The sequence below is a fragment of the Populus trichocarpa genome, chromosome 8 (assembly GCF_000002775.5).
Source record: "Populus trichocarpa isolate Nisqually-1 chromosome 8, P.trichocarpa_v4.1, whole genome shotgun sequence".
NCBI classification, from domain to species: domain Eukaryota; kingdom Viridiplantae; phylum Streptophyta; class Magnoliopsida; order Malpighiales; family Salicaceae; genus Populus; species Populus trichocarpa.
Window position 1 is genome coordinate 9,124,835 of NC_037292.2, and position 20,042 is coordinate 9,144,876.

The 20,042-nt window shown below is 34.1% G+C and overlaps 2 protein-coding genes across 2 annotated transcripts; both read right to left on the reverse strand.

The window, feature by feature from the left end:
- Positions 1 to 3,161: 3,161 nt before the first annotated feature.
- On the reverse strand, positions 3,162 to 8,110 carry LOC7471429 (probable S-adenosylmethionine-dependent methyltransferase At5g37970). The gene is made up of 3 exons (XM_002312433.4): positions 7,915 to 8,110; positions 4,644 to 5,303; positions 3,162 to 3,751 (listed from the first exon to the last, which is right to left on the reverse strand). The coding sequence occupies exons 1-3, from the start codon at positions 8,020 to 8,022 to the stop codon at positions 3,398 to 3,400; spliced, it is 1,122 nt and encodes a 373-aa protein (XP_002312469.3). The 5' UTR covers positions 8,023 to 8,110; the 3' UTR covers positions 3,162 to 3,397.
- A 3,053-nt stretch (positions 8,111 to 11,163) lies between these two features.
- On the reverse strand, positions 11,164 to 13,034 carry LOC7457810 (loganic acid O-methyltransferase). The gene is made up of 3 exons (XM_002312434.3): positions 12,784 to 13,034; positions 11,849 to 12,508; positions 11,164 to 11,757 (listed from the first exon to the last, which is right to left on the reverse strand). Exons 1-3 carry the CDS (start codon positions 12,862 to 12,864, stop codon positions 11,419 to 11,421), a joined length of 1,080 nt encoding a protein of 359 aa, XP_002312470.1. The 5' UTR covers positions 12,865 to 13,034; the 3' UTR covers positions 11,164 to 11,418.
- Between the last annotated feature and the right edge of the window lie 7,008 nt (positions 13,035 to 20,042).

Here is a 20,042-nt window from a genome sequence, read left to right on the forward strand (position 1 = left end):
CATTTACCTTCAGAATTCTGTGCTTTATCATCCAAGGTTGCTGCTAGCTACAACTAGGGTGGTCCAGGATTTTCATTTGTTCATTGATTCCCAGCTTACCAACAAAATGAAATTTATTTAAAGCTGGTGAGTCAGGGTGACCTAGGAACTAAAAATAGGCTGCATTTTTTTTATATACATAAAAAAAGTGTCCTAGCTATCGAATATCAACAAGTACAGCATTTTGAGTCTGGTCTCGGATAGTGTGGATTAAATATTTGGTTTTTTTTATATATATATATATTTTTTTTCAATTTATCAGCTGTTTCCTTAAAGTCAACATGCATGCATTTCAATCCGTAAAATAATTTTTCAATCGTGATCACGCCAACCCTACAAGTTTCACTGCCACAAGAGCTAAGTTTGAAATATATATATATGAGAATACACCATATATAATTATTTACACGCAAAAACACAGCGGTCATTTCTTTTATGACATGCATGCATGGATCAATTCTCAACCTATAGCTATTGATTGCAATCTGATGAATTCCATGTTTTACGATCAAGATAAATTTTCCAAGTTATAAAAAATAATGCTCCCCTCACAGCACCAAGGAGACATGTGAGGCTGCAGACGGGGGGGCTCCTGTTGATTGAACCCCACTCTACTGCCTACCTAGAACCCTAAAACCACCTAACATGTATATATATAGGTATTTTGTCCACTTTAAATGTAATTGAAGTGTGTGTTCCGCATGTGCTTCAACGTGAATAGTAGGACTGCAATTCAGACCGCAGCATCACTACCCTGGAACAGTATCGAAGTACAGTGCCTGTGAAACTTAAAAACTCTTTTAATTACTGTCTATCGAAACTCGCTCAAGACCGCAATTATCATAACGTTAATATATATATATATATATATATATATATATATATATATATATATATATATATATATATATATATATCACTTAATTTGATTCCCACTCCACTAAACGAGGATCAGAGCGGACAAATTAAAGGGAGCTGGGAAAGACTTCAAAAAATGTTAATTGCGGAAGAAGTGCAACTAAATCTGTAATGCAAGAAAGGGTGCTTAAGAAAGTCAACATATGGAAATACATATGAGAGGAAGTGAAAAATTTGCTAGAAAACCAGAAATCAGTGCGGTTCCACCCTATAATAACACATCAGTTTTAAAGTTGAAAAATAAAAGTAGAAAGAATTATAATAACCACCCTGTAGTCTGAATAGGGTAAGGCTTTTTGTTAGTGAAATCAGGGAAAGATCGACCAAGATCATCCATATATATAATAATTCTAAGGACATGTTCCCCTTGCACCTAGCTTTATTTCTGTAGTCTCCATGATGAACTAAGTGTATCGGAGAATTCTTGAATGTAGAGAATACGAAAAATGAAGGGAAGAAAAATGAGAAAAGCTGAGTTCACTGCTCAGAAAAGCTAGCTAGTTTCCTATACTACCGTATAATTATAAAATAATTGAGTTTAATATCATCCTAAATTCTTTAATAATGCATGTGCCTCTAAGATTGAAGAGTAAGCTGACTCTGGGCCATGAAAATGTTGCATCCAAAAAGTGGACAAGGATATACAGAAAGGCTGGTTTCAGAAGTACAAAAAAAAAAAAAATCAATCATTGAAAATTTTTGGCGTCATGGATGATGTAAAATGTAAGGGCAACCTGTGAAAATGAGAGCAGAAAACCGACAAGGTCCACATCTAGAGCTAGTTTAATGCAAGCACCGACTGCATATTAAAAACATTTGTTTAAACAATTGGTTTACTTTTATAATCGAATGTATTAATATATAAAAAGTTCGATTTTAATTTGATCGGAAATCAAGCATGCAGTGATAAGAACACTCCAACAAGATCCAGGCCAATTATTGACCAACTGCTTGGAGATCAGGTTATAATGTGTTGGCATTGGCACAGAAACATGGGAGACGTTCTAATTAAACTCTTATAATTGTTAAGGGTAGAGACCAGGTTTCTATGTTTGCTTGTATATGTATTTTAAATTTGAACACTTAGATATTATTACTGAAAGAAAAAAAGGAAAGAAATGTTTAAATCAATTCGTAACTAGCACTGTATATATATATCCAACACAAAAAGGGGAAAAAAAAGGATATATAGAAATTTGAAGCGAGAGAGAGAGAGAGAGAGAGAGAAGCAGGAGAGGTCTCCTTTCAACTTACATAGGAAATTAACCGGTAACGTAAATTCTATTGACAATTAAAGGCATAATAATTCAAATTGAACGAAAGAGAATATAAGCTATATACACACTACTGAAATGATGGTGATTGTCGACAAAAAACACTGATTAAATATTCTCTTACGGAGCACTATGAAATCACCAACAGAATGCCCTATCTATATTTGCATCCCTTAAGAATTGAATCTCCTAAAATTGAACACCCACCAAATTATGATTTTGTATAAAAGATTATTTGAGTTGCAAATTGTTAAAGAATAACATAAATTCATTCTAAAACTTCACCGAAGTTTAAGTAGATTGAGATGATTCTTTTAACACCTATTAGAGTTTTAATAACCAACCTCCTAGAGTTTGAATCTCATTAATATTATTCTTTTTAATTAAATTTTAAAATTGAAATCTATGATAGTAGTGAATTTATATAAGTTTTAACTTCAAAGAACTTTTACTTAAAATGATGTAATGAAAAATAATATCAAATAGTTTCTTACTTAATAATTAAAATTTTTAAATTGAAATGATTCTTTAACATGTTAGAGCCACCAATTTCATTTTGAATAACTAGATAATAGAATAGTAATATATAAACTATTTTAATTTATGTTAGAGAGTAATATAAAACTATTCTTAAGATCTCAACTAACAGTTTAAGTTATTGGGTTGACATACATAGTTTTTTGACTTGATATTATAGTATTTTTATTGATCAAGTGGTTACAAGTTCAAATCTCATCATTCCGAGATGGTTCTTTGATAATTTATAATACAAATTTGTTTTGATGTTGATAGAACAAGTTTGATTTACATGAAAAGGTTATATATATAGTTGAAAAATAAATTACCATAAATTAAGTGGGATTAGAAAAAAAAAGTTTTGTAAAAATATATGAAGTCAAATATGCAAAGATGTATGTGTAAGAAGACAACAATATTGAACACCATTAGATTCATACATCAACATTTACCAACTTCTGAACAACAGATTTACATTAATTTCTTACGTGAGCATACGAATGAAACTTGGCCATCCACATTGGCCATTTGGTCTAATTTCACTTATGTTTAAGTACAGATGCATTTGAGCGCACTCATAAAACATTAGAATATACTGCACTAATTATTTAACAGAATCAAATCATATGCATTATTATGAAAAATCCGATTCAACCTGAATCATTGCGTTGTAACACATAGAATGCTTGAATTTTGTCCTTGTAGGCTGATTCCATCTCCACAGAAATCTCTGAAAGTTTTACCTCTAACCGCTCGAACATTTCGTTAACAATCTCCCTTGCAAAGTGTTTGTTGAACATTCCTTCCATTGCAGCCCTTATATGGTTTACAAATTCATTCATATCAACGTGTACATCATCTGTTAGCCATGGCGATGGATTTGATTCTCCCATTGTCACAATATTGAAGTATTCATTATTTTCTACCACGGACACAAACTCTCCAGGAGGGGCAGCATATGTTGGCAAGTTGAAGGCATCGACTTGTTCTTCACTTATTAACCCCTGCAATAATTAATTAGAGTAATTAGGCAAATGGCCAAGTTGGATCAACTTTCTCTTCCATCGTATCAACTTGAAGTTATGCACATCTACACGGAAAACTAAACAAATATCTTTCTTTTTTGAGATAAATCGGGAATTTATTAAACACCAGGGGTACAAGAAGCAACACAGGTGAGACAGAAAAAAACAATAAATAGATCATTATATGGTTTTATGCATAACGTGATTTACTTATCATTCGTTGCTCGACTTTTCAGAATTATTTTTTTATGAATGAAAAAAACGTAAGCCTGGATCATTAATTATGTACTGTTTATGTTCTATTTGCATCTGTGTAGTCTTTTCTGCTTTTAGGAGTCTTTTCTTTCTCTGTAAGACCAAGGTTCATTGGCCATCTTCTCTGTGGCTTCTGTACTTTTTTATTTTAAATTTTAGCACAAATTAATTCGGTGATGGATAGGTAGTACAGTTCTTATATATGGAATATTGAACAGTTTTTTCTTGTTGTTTTGTTAGAATTACCAATTTGATATTAAATAATTATAAGAGTATAAAAGAATAATAATGAGCAAGAATGAACCACCTACCTTTGAATTAAAATAGTTTTCTGAAATAGTGTCATTTTTATATAAAAAAAAACAAAAACCCTTAAAGGTTTTGTAAAAGGAGCTGAAATCATTTCAGTTCAAAGTGAGCAAGGAGGAATATTAGAACCATCAACCTCATATTAAATAAATATAAAAATATAAAATAACTTCAAAAATTGATAATAAACCACCCATCTTTTTAGTCTTTTGAATAAAAATTAAATTCAACCATTAAATTTAATATATTTTAATGCAAGTTCGGTTGATGAAAGAAAATAAAACAATAGGTAATTGAATTGACTTACTCTTTTTGCAATATCAAGGAGGATAGATGCCATGCAATTGTACATCATGCCATTTGCAAGCTCAGAATATTCCATCCCATCAGGGATGCTATGCGTGACAATCACAATGATCCCTCCTGGCACAATCTCTCGAGCTCTAGCATTCAAGAAGTTACTCAGGTCATTAGCCCATTGTACTGCATATGCTCTTCGTACTTCTTCGGCGGCGCTAGCATGGTGAATCCTCCCTTTGTTCCATGCAGGAGAGTTCTTGTCTTCTAAGCCTTCTGGCACCTTAGAGAGCCAGTGGAGTGCATAAGAGGAATACACGACATGGAGAGAGGAATCAGGAAATAATCGTTCGTAAAAAGAACCTGGCACACCAGCTGCGAAGTATTCTCTTTTGGGCGGGATAGACTTGAAGAGGGTATTGAAATCATTTGCTGGTTGATCATTGAAAAACACTTGAAATTCAGGCATTGGAGAAGTAGGGAGGTGGGTTTGGCACTTCAGCTTAATTAAATCTATGATATTTTGCATAGCATCAAAGGTATTTGGACCAACTGCACATCCTAAATCGGCAAGTCGAATTGTTTTTGAAGAGGACAATAGGGATTTTACATCTAGCTTCTTGGAAATCGCTTCATCAATCATGTCTTTTGCAACATTTGCGGCTATTTTCTGTCAAAACAAGGCGTTAACTCGGAATCTTTTGCTCATAAAAAAAAAAAACAAAATTATCTCAATTAAAAAAATATATCATCGTGACATGTTGTATTAATTGTCAAAAAATCATCTCAACCTAAAAGTTTAAGCTTTGAGGTGAGGTCCCAGGATATGCTTTATATTATTCTCTAACATACCCCCTCAAGTGAGATTCGAACTCGAGACCACTTGATCATCAAGGCTCTGATACCATGTCAAAGAACCATCTCAACCTAAACACTTAAGCTGTTAGGTGAGGTCTCAGGATATAATTTATATTATTCTCTAACAGTGATAATGGTCATCTCAACATCTTAATGACTATGTTTATCGAATCAGTTGCTAATATTTTGATCAAATGTAAAATAATTAAACGAGAGATTATAAATATTTTCGTCTCAGCTCTACTAAAATTAGTCTCTCTCTCTAAATTATCAAATTCAAACCTCTCCTTATCGGTCGCTCTTCTTAGGTGGGGAAAAAAAAACAAACGGAACACAAAAAGAAAAGCTCATCATATATATATATATATATATATATATATATATATATATATATATATATATATATATGATTTATAATTAATTTCGGATGTAGTTTTCTGATTATGACAATACCGACAATGACGTTTAGAGCCGTAGAAATATATCTGGTCCAGTTGTTGATCTCTGGTCCATGACTAATTGTCATTTTTGTTGTCAATTTGCATCTACAATTTTTTTATTATTATTTTATTTCTTTGAAAAAACAAGTGTCGTCCTTCAATTAAAGTACTTCTCAAGTTATATATCTCCTTAGTTCCTCTTCCAATAATGTTTTTGAATTAATAAAAATAATCAAACAATTTTATACAATCCTATCATTTTCTAACATGATTAATTATATTGGAGAATAATATAAAACCTTCATAAAAAATTAAAAATTTTGAATTAAATGGTTTGAGTGTTCGGGAGATCAGCCATATTATTCTATTCTTTTAATTGAGTATTTAAGAAATTGCTTTCCAAAAAATTCTCATAAAACGTACGTATTAGAGAATCAATATAAAACTATTTGAAGACTAGGATGGTTATTTGACAGGTTGTTTGTTTTTTCCTTTCTCTTTTCATAGTTCACTCTTCGCAGGACAGTATTATTGTTGTTAATTAGAACTTAGATTATTAACAACTGGGTACCATCAAATTGATTTTTAAAGTAGAATCGCATCTATCAAAAGAAAAAAAAAAAGAAATGACAAGACGGGAACCTGAGTTTTCTATTTTATTTTCCGATCACGAAAATGTTTATGCTTTAGTTTGGAAACAGCATTGTAAAATGCGAAAAACTATATATAAAAAGAAAAGGTTAGCTATAAGTTGCTGCGCAGTTAAGCTCATTTACTATGTTATGTGTAATTTCTTCTTCCCGTCCGATCATAAACAACTTTAAATTTTCAATAAGAAAAAAAAAAGGAAAAAGAAGAGAGGTGGAAAAAAAAAACAATAAAAGGTTGCCGGAGCTGGGGAATGATTCCTCTTTAATTTCCACCACACAGATGGGTTCAACTCTCAAACCCGAGAGGAGGGGATGGTATTTATATCGGTGTAGTAGGCTTTAATTTTGCAACTAAAATAAATTGAAGCATTAGTTAAGCTCCAAATCACGAGTATTACCCCTCCGGCCTCCACGCATATTTTTCCCTAGGAGAACCCATTCAAAGAAGGTGGTGAAAGATTTTATTTTTTAACAGAAACATGAGACCACATGAGTTGAGATGAGCCAAAGTCAACTCATGTATATCAACGGCATACAACCTGTACGAATCTAGACTAGGTTAGTTAATTTGCTATAGATCTATATACTTGGCTCAAAATTTGTTATCTGTGTTTTATTTCTATATATATATATGCCTTTTAAAAGAAGGTCAAGACAGAAAGAGAGAAGAAAAATAAGGGTTTCCTCCATGTAAGTCCAACTAGAGATACGAGGGACCATATCAGCATTTTCGTAAAATATTTATTTTTCTTATTCTTCCTCAAGTTGTTTCATTTAAGTTGGAATGAGAATCTCTTGCCAAATGACTAGCTAGGGGACCAAACGTTCGACAACTGACAGTCATGCTGTAATTGAAGCCATATAATGCAGGCCATGAGGCGGCAGTTTTTGTGAGAGCCACAAATATACGAGTGTAGAGAAATTCAACTTGAATACCTTAAGACTAAATGCTTCTTAATATTACTGATCAAAATTCAAAAAAATAAAATAAAATGTAGCATATTCCTTTAGTTTTTGTAATTTGAATGCAACCCGTTTAATTTTCGAATAAAAATAGCCGTCTCTTCTTATACTATAGAAGTATCCCAAGACATCCACCGTTAATTACTGAAACACCAAAAGCCCGAGTGCTCTTTGGACAAATTCAATCACATTAACCCAACTAGCTACTTATTCCACTGATTAAATTAGATTCCAGAAGATGAAGATATGTAAGAGATTATATTTTTTTTAAGAAAAAAAAAAGCTGAGAGACTGTAAAATTAGGCTATCAGTATCCGTGCATGTCGATGATTAATCACCGATTGTCTAGGGAGAAGTTAAAGAAGTAAACCTGAAAAAACGAGTGGTTGTAATAGCTGTCAGTGCCTAATCCACCGCTCACCGGGACGGGGCCAGCCGCATCGTTCTTCAGGATTGAATCATTCACCAAAGTTGCCATGTCTCAGATTGTCGGTTGTGTTGTGTGTGTTTTATAAACTATGGGGCAATTAAGTTTTGGTTATAGCGGTGCCCTTTGGCATCTCATTTGCCTTTATATAGCACAGGAGGAGGTAAACATGCACGTAGAGTGGTACCACAATTGATTGATGAGCGAACATGTTTTGATGATTAATAATTAGTTAAATTTATTTACAAATCCAGGTTGATTGTGACAGAAAGAGACATATATATATATATATAAAAGCTAGTGGTATAGGGGTAGCTAGCTAGGGTTAATCCCAATTTAGCTCTATTTGGAGCTTGATTATTTTTGTATTTTAAATTCGTTTATGAAAAAATTTAAAATTTAAAATTGTTTTTATTTTAAATTAGAAATTTTAGTATTTTTATATCGTTTTTATGTATTGATATAAAAAATAAATCTTAAAAAATAATAAAAAATTATTATTTCAATGCATTTTCAAACATAAAGTATTTTAAAAAACAATAAATATCACAGTATCAAATATATTATTAAAATTTAAATAGATAGTAATGAAATTAAGAAAAAGAATATATATGTACAGTAGAATGTAATTAAGGATCATACTTAATAATAACCCGTTTTCATCCCAAAAAAATAAATCATAATATAAAGGGGCAGATCCAGAATAGCTTTAATATCGACACATATGATTTAATTAATTAATTCTTCATAAATAATGCAAAGATTCTGAAGAAGTTTCAACCGCATAAGAAGAACACAAGATTAATATCACCAGCTAGTCTTTTCCATCGTATATTAAGTCAAATTTCACTTGTATTTATTAATTCCGCAACTTGGTGAGAGTGATACACCAGGAATTCTAGATGCATATACAGTGCTGTCTTCCTAATAAACAAGACCCAAGTGGAAACAGGCATATAATTCCTGGAGCCCAACATTACTCTTGACAAGGAAAACTTTTTTTTCCTAAATAATTTTTGCACTCATGAGGTAAATATTTTAAGAATTATGGACAATATAGATTCCTCATGTGATCAGTGCATGTATAGGAGGAATATATTCATGTAAACAACCTATATATATTTTTCTCTGATGGAAACCTCTATATATTCTTCCTGGGATAAAAGAATAATGTAATTTTCTTTTAGAGTTCATTAGAGGTGAAATTCTAAAATAAAAATGATATATGAATAAAATTATATGAAAATATTAAAATAGAAAAACTCAATTTAATTTCAGAAGAAGAAGAAAAAAGATGAGAGAGGCACGACGTCGTAGTATTCTCTCGGCAATAAAAACCAAGAGTGTATAGTATTAGGACACGATTACATGTCTATTGCCACCAAAACTAAATTTCTAGGAATATAGTACTTTTAATTAATGTCTTCTTTTAGAAACTTCCCGATCGATCACCAAATATTTAAATTAGCCCTTCACTAAGCACATAGCACAGAAAGAAGAAGAGACCTTCATGGTTTAGCTTTTGAAAGGAGTGTTCACAATATAAAAAAACAGGCGGATATATAGAAAGAAGAAGAGGTAAGGAAAAAAGAAATAAAATCAAAAGGATATATATATATATATATGCAAGCACATGAAGGCAGACTCCTTATATATTTATAGTTTCATCAGGGTTTATATATAATTAGGTTCGTTCTACTTATTAGCTTTTTTTCTTTTTCTTGAAAGTGATCTTAATTAATTAATTTACCCGGCCCTATCTATCTAGCCAGCCAGCTAGTATATACGTTGGATATTCAAAAAGGTGCTCCCATTATCTCTTAAGAAAATAAAAAAATAAATGTTATATATATGCTGCATAATGTGGGCGTATATATATATGTGTGTAGTGCCAAACTGAATATAATATACGGGATTTTATATATTACATACTTTGATTGTGCGCGTAAGCAAGTAGATTGTCTCTTTGGAGGTACTCCTGATGACTGATGATAGAATTATTTTTTAGTTCTTATATATATATAGTTTATATAAATGATGTCAGATTCTTTCATCACAGACCAATGATTGAGTAGAATATATCAAGCAGGAATCACATTGAGATTCAGTAAATCCAGCAAACTTAGGTGATCTCTTGATCCCCAAGGTGATTTTGTTGTCTTGGTTCGGAAATTATGTCTTCTAATTTTTGTGTAAAAGATACCGTGTTGATTTCAACCTCTTTATAAACTGCGTTGTAAGGTGATCTAGTTATTTAATTACTTGTTTGCTATAAATACATTTTGTTTTCATCTGTTATTTTTTGCGTTGTAAGGTGATCTAATAGAATATAATAGCAGTTATTTTTAAAAAAAATTAAAATTATTTTTAAATTACAAAAATAAATTATCAATACAATTCAATTCAGTTTGAATAAGTTTTTTTAATAAGAAAATAGTTTTGGTTAGTATTTAGATAATATTAAAAATAAATATTTACTGTTATAGTTAGATATTTATAGTTCTTATGAAATTCCAACCATACCTTATCAAACACATATTATATTTATAAAGCATATTTACAATTATCAAATACTTAATATGTTTGTATTTGAGAGTGCGGTAATGATTGTTTTTTAAAATATTTTTTATTTGAAAATACATCAAAATAATATATTTTTTATTTTTTAAAAATTATTTTTGATATCAACACATTAAAATGATTTAAAAATACAAAAAATAATTTAAAATAAAATATAAAAATTTTATTTTAAAATATAAAAATAAACGAATCAAAGTGGAAAGAGGAGATGTTCACAGTTGAGGCACCAATACAACCATGGAGCTATGATTAAGTATCATAGCAGGACGTGAGAGAGAGAGAGAGAGAGAGAGAGAGAGAGAGAGAGGCATTATAATTGACGGGGAATATAAAATTTCTCCAACAAGCTTTGCTTTTAGTATATTTTAGGTTGGGCCTCTGCAGTCATACGGGTTAGTGATCCAACGTTCCGTACCAGAAGGCAGAAAAGCCCAAATGGACCAGTCTCTTGGGCTTCGAGGTATACAAAACATGGGCTCATCCAGTGTGAAAAATACGGTGGTCATGGACGATTAATTATTCCATTTGTCCAAAAAATTAGCTTTGTTCTTTTCCTAATCAACTGCAATATGCTCACTCTGTGCTAGTGTATTGTGGCATGGGCTTTGATCCTTCGGGAAATGTGTATTTAAAATTATATTTTTCATAAAAAACAAGATGGAAAAATATAAATAAAAGATTGGTCTAAATCCTTCGGGCTTTGATGATGGGTTTTGCTCGGTTACAAGATTTGAGCAACACGAAGATTGGTTTAGATATGGTGGCAGGATTTAGTATTCATGCTTTGTCTCTGTGATACATCAGAGAAATTGCGTTAGTGAAATGACGACAATGCTGAAGAATTCCTCCATTGTATCTCCCTCTAACTCATTGACGCTTTAAAACAACTAAAAGAAGAGTTTTTTCCCTGTATTTTAACTCCAGCTCATCAGAAAACTTGCTAAGCTTTTTCGTTAAGCGATCAAAGAATTTATCCAGGACTTCTCCTCCAAAATGTTTTCTGAATGATTCCTCCATTGCAGCTCTTAAATGCAGTACCCATTCAGGTATATTAATCCGTCTTTTCAGCCATGCTGCTGGGTCATTCAATTCCATTCTCTCAATGTTGAAAAATCCATTTCTTTCCACAATTTCTGTCATCTCGTCTGGAGAAGCAGCATAAAATGGCAGGTTGAAGGAGTCCACTTGAGCTTCAGAGACTACTCCCTGTCATAAAAATTATTGGCCATTTATCAAATTAATGTAAAATTTTATGGGCATACATAATCCTAGAAGGAATACTCATTGGCTTAATCACCTCTTTCACCATATCCATAAGGCTCAGTGACATGCACTCAAACATAACGCCATTTTGGAGCTCAGAATAAAGCATCCCATTAGGGATACCTTGTGAGATTATCACAATCATCCCTCCAGACACAAGCTCTTTAGATCTTGCATTCAAAAAGTTCTCCATGTCCTTGGCAAATTGAGATGCATATGCGTTGACAACCTCATTTGGTGCATTTGTGTAGTGAATTCTTCCTCTATTCCATGCAGGAGAATTCTTGTCCAACAATTGTTCTGGCAGCTTAGACAGCCAATGAAGTGAAATAGAGCAGTGCACAAAGTGGAGAAAGGACTCGGGAAATAATCGATCGTAGAAAGAGCCTGGCACACCAGCTGCAAAGTATTGTCTTTCTTGTGGGAGATTGTTGAAGAGGGCATTAAAATCGTTCATTGGTTGATCATTGAAGAAAACTTGAAATTCTGGAATTTGGGAGGTGTGGAATTGCATTTCATACTTTTGCTTGATAGCTTCTAGCAAATCTTGGACATGGAAAAAGGTGTTTGGTCCTACTGAACATCCTAAATCTGCAAGACGGAATGTGTTGGAAGCAATTGGAAGATTATGGAAGTCCAATTTCTTAGCAATCTCCTCGTCAATTTTTTCTTTAACTACATTTGCACTTCTTCTCTGAAAAAAAAAAAAGTGTCAAGTAACTCATGCTCAGATTCATGTTACCATAGACATGAGATAACAAGGCATTTCCTACAATCATGTTCATTCTAGTAGATAAATCTTGCAGGATAAGGCCATATGTATAAATGTTCGGAAGATGCAAGATATTGAACATCACAAGTCTTTAGTTGCATCATAAAACACCTTGGAAATATATGATAGGTGTTAACAAGTAAAAGAAATATGATGAAAGTACTAAATACATGGGTTAATCAGCAACTTAACACTACCTGCAAGTAGGAGTTCTTGTAATAGCTGCAAGTGCCATCTCCACCAACCATAGGAGGCGCATCAGTCTCTGATTTTGACATTTTTTTCTGTGCTAGTGTTTATCAATCTGTGCAATATGTGGAGCAAGAATATAAGCAGCGGTTCTTTACGTTATATTGATAAATCATGTCAGCACATGAACATGCAGGTGATAATTGCCGTTTAGTTTAGCTCAAGATTTGTCAGAATCATTATTAATATTGCTGAATGCACGTGAAAAGATGCCTGCCATTGTTGGTTCGTCGATCGGATTTTATAGCATATATACAAGCTTCTTGGTCTTATTCCAAAGCAATCCTTTCGAAGGTAAATGTTTTAGATGACGAGGGAACTTCGCGGGTATGAGAGTGGATCGGTGACAATATCATTAGTTCCCCCCCCCCCCCCCCTTTCCTTCAGTGTATCTGTCGATACACGACGTCGGGCGACGGCTCCCGCTTTTTTTTGTTTAATTTAACAAAAAGGGTTTTTTTTCTCAATTGGGGGAAACAAAGATTTTATTGGAGTCGCCATCTAGTAATTTGAGGGAACTAGAAATCCCAAATTAGACACTGGTCCCAGAGATTTGGATACGGGGTTAGTTATGATTAAGGGAAGGTAGACACCACCCTTAAAACATCCTTTCAAAAGAAAGGTTACCCTTACTTGTGTGTTTTTATTTGATTCAAATGCGATTATATTTTGGGCTTATTTGTAAATTTTTGTAAATGATTAACGTCGGTCCCTAAAAATAGGAGACACGTTAAAAATGACATCAGTCCCTAAAAATTAGGAGACTCGTCTAAAATATTGACGTTTGTCCCTAAAAAGGAGAGTTACGTCTGGGTTACCAAAAGAAATAATGAATATAATCCATTATATTTTGGGTTTATTGGTAATTTGTTTTTTTTCAAATGGTTAACGTCGGTCCCTAAAAATAGGAGACACGTTAAAAATGACATCAGTCCCTAAAAATTAGGAGACTCGTCTAAGATATTGACGTTTGTCCCTAAAAAAAGAGACGTGTCGACTTTTGTTTTTGTATTTTTTTACAACATGCAAGAAAATTTACAAGCATTTATATATGAAAACAAATATCAAAAATATCAGTAGAAACCCAAAAAAATCACTTGAGTGTCACTGTATAGGTAAAATACTGAAATACCCTCGAATTTCTCTGAAAATTACGAAAATGCCACTGGCGGCGCGTGTGGCACACGCGCGGCTACTGTTGGCGGCGGGGAGATTTTCCGGCGAGCTTTCTGGCCAAAAGATGGTCGATCCTGGTAGATCTGATGTCGAGGATTCTTATGGTGGTGGTCTTGACGGTCGTTGATGGCTGATGAGCGAGAATCGACGACTTGAAGCTTCGGTGGCAGCCGACGATCGCGGCCCTGTTCCGGCCAAATGGGGCGGCGCAAACGCTGAATCAGCCGGTGTTTTGCTTTATATGAGGATAGCGACCTTTCTGTGGTGTTTTGGAAGCTTGATATGGCCGGAGATGGGAGATCAGAGGAGAGAGAGGGAGTCGCCGGCGAGAGGAGAGAGATGCTCTGGGTTATGCTACGGTGAGAACGTTAGCACGGTACACCGGTGCCGCTGAGGCCTGTTATCCGTTGGATCTCTGATGGAAAGCTCGTGTGGCTGTGATTGGCCGGATCTGCAGGTTGATCGGACGGTCCGGATGAACGGAGGTTTGATCGGGTGTGACGCGATGCACCGAAATCTCGGTACACCGGGTGACGTGGCGCAACGGTATCAAAGCTTAGATTCTGTCAAGGGCTGAGATGTGTTTGGGTTTTAATCTAGTGTGGTAAGCCCTATTGTATTTATTAAATCAACGGTTCAGATCTAAACACTATTAGATCTAACGGTTAGGATATATTTTGTATTTTCATATTGTTTTTAATAAAAATCAATATCCTACTCTCCTGAAGAAATAGTAAAAAAAACATGGATAGTATACATCTAATCTCTCTTCTCGTTTTTTTTCTTTTTTCCCCCCTCTGGCGCACTGTCACTGGCTATTTATAGCCAATGACAGGGACGTCCAAATCACCACCGATTTGCTTTGAAGAAAAAAATGGATCACTTGCTTTTGGTGCACCTGCTCCTTTGACAAAATATTTTATTTTATTTTATTTTTGTTTTTTATTATGTATAATAATATATATTTATATAGGTAAAATTAAAAACTCAATTTAGTATTAGAAAAAAAAACCGTCCCAACCGCTAAAAATCCATTTTAATGACCGAAAATAACAGTTTTGACCCAAAATGACCTGAAACTCATTTTTTACCCTGGTCGACATGGTTTGACCCGTATTGACCTGGTGAACTCGATTTTGACCAGAAATGACAGTTTTAACCCGAAAACAGCCTGAAACTCATTTTTTACCCTGGTCGACATGGTTTGACCCGTATTGACTCGGTGGACTCGGTTTTGACCGAAAATGACGGTTTTGACCCGAAACAGCTTGAAACTCATTTTTTACCCTGGTCGACATGTTTTGACCCGTATTGACTCGGTGGAATCGGTTCTTATGGAAAGATGCGGTTGACTCGAGAAAAATATATTTTTGAATTTTCCTTTTTCTTAATTTTTTTGGATTTTTATAAATAATAATAGAAATAAAATAACATTTGAGAAAATCTTGGTGGATCCAAAATTGGGTTACAACAGTTGCCCCCTCTTTACAATGCTTACGGTGCAAAGGCATTGGAAAATTCATTTTCTTTTGACTTTGCATAGTAAGTTTTGTAAAGAAAAACGATGGAAGTGTTGAAAAATACACAGATTTTTTCAGTTGGTCTAATTCTTATGGGCGACCTGCCCAAATGAAAAACATGAAAGTGTTTTCAATATTGATCTTGTGAAATACATGAAAGTGATTTCAGATTAATGTTGTGAAATACATGAAAGTGATTTCAACATTTGTTTTTTTTTTTTTTTTTTTTTTGTGAAATACATGAAAGTGATTTCAACATTTGTTTTCTGAAACACATGAAAGTGATTTCAGATTAGCATTGTGAAATACATGAAAGTGATTTCAACAATGGTTTTGTGAAATACATGAAAGTGATTTCAACATTTGTTTTCTGAAACACATGAAAGTGATTTCAGATTAGCATTGTGAAATACATGAAAGTGATTTCAACAATGGTTTTGTGAAATACATGAAAGTGATTTCAACATTTTTGTGAAATACATGAAAGTGATTTCAACAATGTTTTTGTGAAATACATGAAAGTGATTTCAGCAATGGTTTTGTGAACCGACCCGTCTGTGAAATACATGAAAGTGATTTCAACATTTTTGTGAAATACATGAAAGTGATTTCAACAATGAGCTTCAGGGTTGATGAAAAATTCTAAAGGAAGTCATACCTGTATGGTTGAGATCTGATTTGTAAATCGATCTTAGAGATGATGAAATCTTCTCAAGAAAGTCTTGTATGCACGGTTGGGATTTGATTTGTAATTGGATCCCAAAGATGAGGAAAGCTTTTCAAGGAAGTCTTGTATGTACGGTTGGGATTTGATTTGTGGATCCCAAAAATGAGGAAAACTTCTCAAGGAAGTCTTGTATGTACGGTTGGGATTTGATTTGTGGATTCCAAAAATGAGGAAAGCTTTTCAAGGAAGTCTTGTATGTACGGTTGGGATTTGATTTGTGGATCCCAAAAAAATGAGGAAAACTTCTCAAGGAAGTCTTGTATGTACGGTTGGGATTTGATTTGTGGATCCCAAAAAATGAGGAAAGCCTCGCAAGGAAGTCTTGTATGTATGGCTGAGATTTCTGCCGTTCAAAGTGATGGTAGAAGTAAATTTCTTATAAATCACGCAGTATTTGGCAAAAGACATCATCAACTTCTTGCATTTTCAATACTCTCAAAGTTCTCAACTTTTGAAGCTTTAACCATGTCTTCCTCTTCTTCCAATGCTAACCCAAACCCTGTTCCTGCAGTAGAGCCTGTAGTTTGGCGTACTACCTTTGAAGTGAATGGTCGTCCAGTTACAATAGAGGATACTGTAATGGACAATGAAGATATTGCTGTAGCTGTGGCTAGAGACATGATCCTTCCTCGTGATGAAATAATGTTGGCAGCCAGGACCGATATTGAAGCAGTGAATCAGTCACTTGCTCTTAGTATCAGAGCTACTTCGTCTTTGGTGAACGTTGCAGAGCGTCTTCATGCCAGAAGACTTGAGTTGAATACTCAGGTTCTTGATCTCCAACATCAGATTGAGAATTTAAGGAATAGACTTCGTGATGAGAGACGTCACAGAAACAACTTGGAGATGAGAAATCAAGAGCTGAATACACGTGTGGACTTTTGGCGGGACTATGTTAACACACGACACCTCGAGTTCGAGGAAGAGATGGAGCGTATGCATAAGCAATTTGAGGAATTCTGAGGCATGATTAATCATCAAGATGAAAATATCCCTGATCGTCCTCGCACTGTTTAACATTTGTACTTGTAAACCCCTTTTCCATGAATAAAAATCCATCTTTCTTGTCTTCATTTATGAATTTTGCTTTTGTGGAATTGCCATCTTTGATGTGATTTAAAAGAACTTCAATTCATGTGAGTCTCGTTGGATCCCAGTGGGAATTTTGTTTCTTGGAATATCTGCAAAACAAATATGTAATGCTCGTGAAGTTAGATGATATGCAATGCATCTTACCTGTTTTTGAAATATAGGTCCCCCCCTTTGATGCTTCATCGTCATGGGGTGGCTTTGTTTGCATTCCAAAGCCTTCTTTGTTCTTTCGATGCATTGGCTCATTCATGTGCTAGCCATCCACTCAGCTGTAAATGCAGTGCCCATCTTGGGCTGTCCGTGATGATTACTACTCTCGCTGTTTATCAAGCTTGACAATGCCCCCAAGTGTAGTGTTGCTTGATTCATCATTAAGAAGTTTAACAAATCATTCATCTCCTGGATTCTTTCAAGAATTGTTCTTTGATTGATTGTGCGCATCGTGCCCACACCCATCAAGATTGTCAATCAGTTATGAACTCACCTCCAGTTGAAACATACCCTTCAAGTATATGCGGTCATCCACTTTCATGGAACTGTCATGTCATTCAGACCTGCATTTCATACTTTGCAGTAAAAAGCTCATCGTTGTATGCTCAGTTTCTTTCTCAATAAGTTCTTCTCAACTCATCTAACCAGATTGTGAAAAGAAGTGTCTCGGCCTTATCAATGATGTTGTTTTTATCACCCATACTCATGTGGTGCAGTGCGCATTTGAGCTTCAAATCAAATGGTCTCACGGTCAGTCTAGGCGGGTGCGGTGCATCCTTCCAACATTCATTCAAAAGCAATCATGTGATAACATCTTTCAATAGTCATAGCCATATTGGAGATGATAAACCAAGATAAAGATATGAAGATGTCCTTCAGGTACATCTTTGCTCTCAATTGTTGTCGGGGTTTACTGGATCATAAACTGTTCTTGAACATAATTGCCCTTAATTGATATGAATGTGCTCATTCACTGATTATCTTTCTTTGAACCATATTGTCCTCAGTTCATTGATTCATCATTTGATCATCTCTATCCCCCAACTGATTTAAACACTGTTTGTTTTCCTTCTCGGAGGTCCATTGTATTGCCCCCCAGGAGTGTCGAGGAGAATTGATGTCATTTCTGTCAGGAATTTGCAAACTTGGTCGATGTTTTTTTTTTGAAAATCTTTCTTATTTTGGAATCAAATCTCACATTTCAAAGGTCATGTCAATTCAAGTCTGATTGTTGAAATGAAATCAGAGAGATGCCAATTTTTGAAAGTATTTTTGGAAATCAAGCTTTATTGGTCAAAGATCCAACACACGCTATTCAATATAGTCCTTTGATTGTCTTGTATTTTGAGAGAAAAGAAATTGACTCGTTGTAAGATTAAAATGGTTTTTCCATGGTTCTTTGTATCCATTTTAAACTCTAATTTTGGGTATATCTTTTGATTGTCTGTGATGAGGTGACCTTTTATGAATTTGTGGAAAAACAAGGTACCCGAGTCAAAACTTGAGGCTTTATCAAGAAAGATTGTTTCTTTTTCTTAGCAACAATTTTATCAGCATGCATAATAATCAGTAGCTTGATTCATGAAGTCAAGACCTGTATGAACAACTCTTCAATTTTTGAGATCGCCATTTATCGGTTCAGATTGCTTACTTGATTAAAAAGGACTTTCTAAAGCACGTAATGTAGGCTATGGTTCATGGCTATGAAAGAAAGGAATTTCACAAGCTCAAAAGGTGTTTGAGGGTTTCAAGAACCTAGGATCACCATCAATTACTCATCAATCTCTTTTCCTCACGTTGTCTTTGTAGAGACAGTGACATATAACCTTGTTAATCTCAAAAATCAAAATTTGTTTAACATAGGTCATAACGCAAATCCAACTTTTCTTTGATGAATAGCCAATCTAATCTTTTGAAGATCGTAAAGGCTTTATCATAGACACACCAAAAGACATCAAACTTGATTTTTTTCGGGTTAACTTTTGGCATTTGTTGTGTCTTTATCAATCTTTGGCTTTCTTCTTCTAGCCCTTTCTCAATCATTGGACTTTTGTTTTAAGCCTTCCCTTTATCCATCGACTCTAACATTGTCTTTGTCTTTTCTAGGAAAAAGATTCTCATTGCCCCCAGTGTGGGGTGTGATCCTAGTCATGGTTTTTTATGAAAGAAATATTCTATCAGCTCAAAATGGGACTGCAAGGGATATATATTTCAAGAATTGTGAAAGGATGAAACAAAAATGGCCTTTTCTCATTTCAAGTAAGGTCGGTTAGAACCGATAAATTTTGACCTCATCCAATGTAATGATTTAGATTTGTACGAATCATAATTCATGAGTCCATAACTACTGAATCCACTACGTGTCATTATGCATACTGCTAAAACTTAGCTACATGGTGTGTGGTTCAATTTCATGTGTGAGCTCAAAAGTTTCTTGGTCACCTCATGTCATTTCAACAAGCATCGAGTCATTCAAGCAAAATAATTTTAATCTTCAGGATTGACTAATCTTAAACGCATGTTGGAGCTTGATCAAAATATTTTGTCAAAATAACCTTTGAAAGAAACATCTCATGCTTTCAGAACAACAAAGGGACAAAGAAAAGACATGTTTCGTTAAAAGATGAGATGTGATCCCAAAATAAAATGCAGAATGACAAAACTCATAACAAAAGGGTCGACAGTTTAACACTCTTCTTGG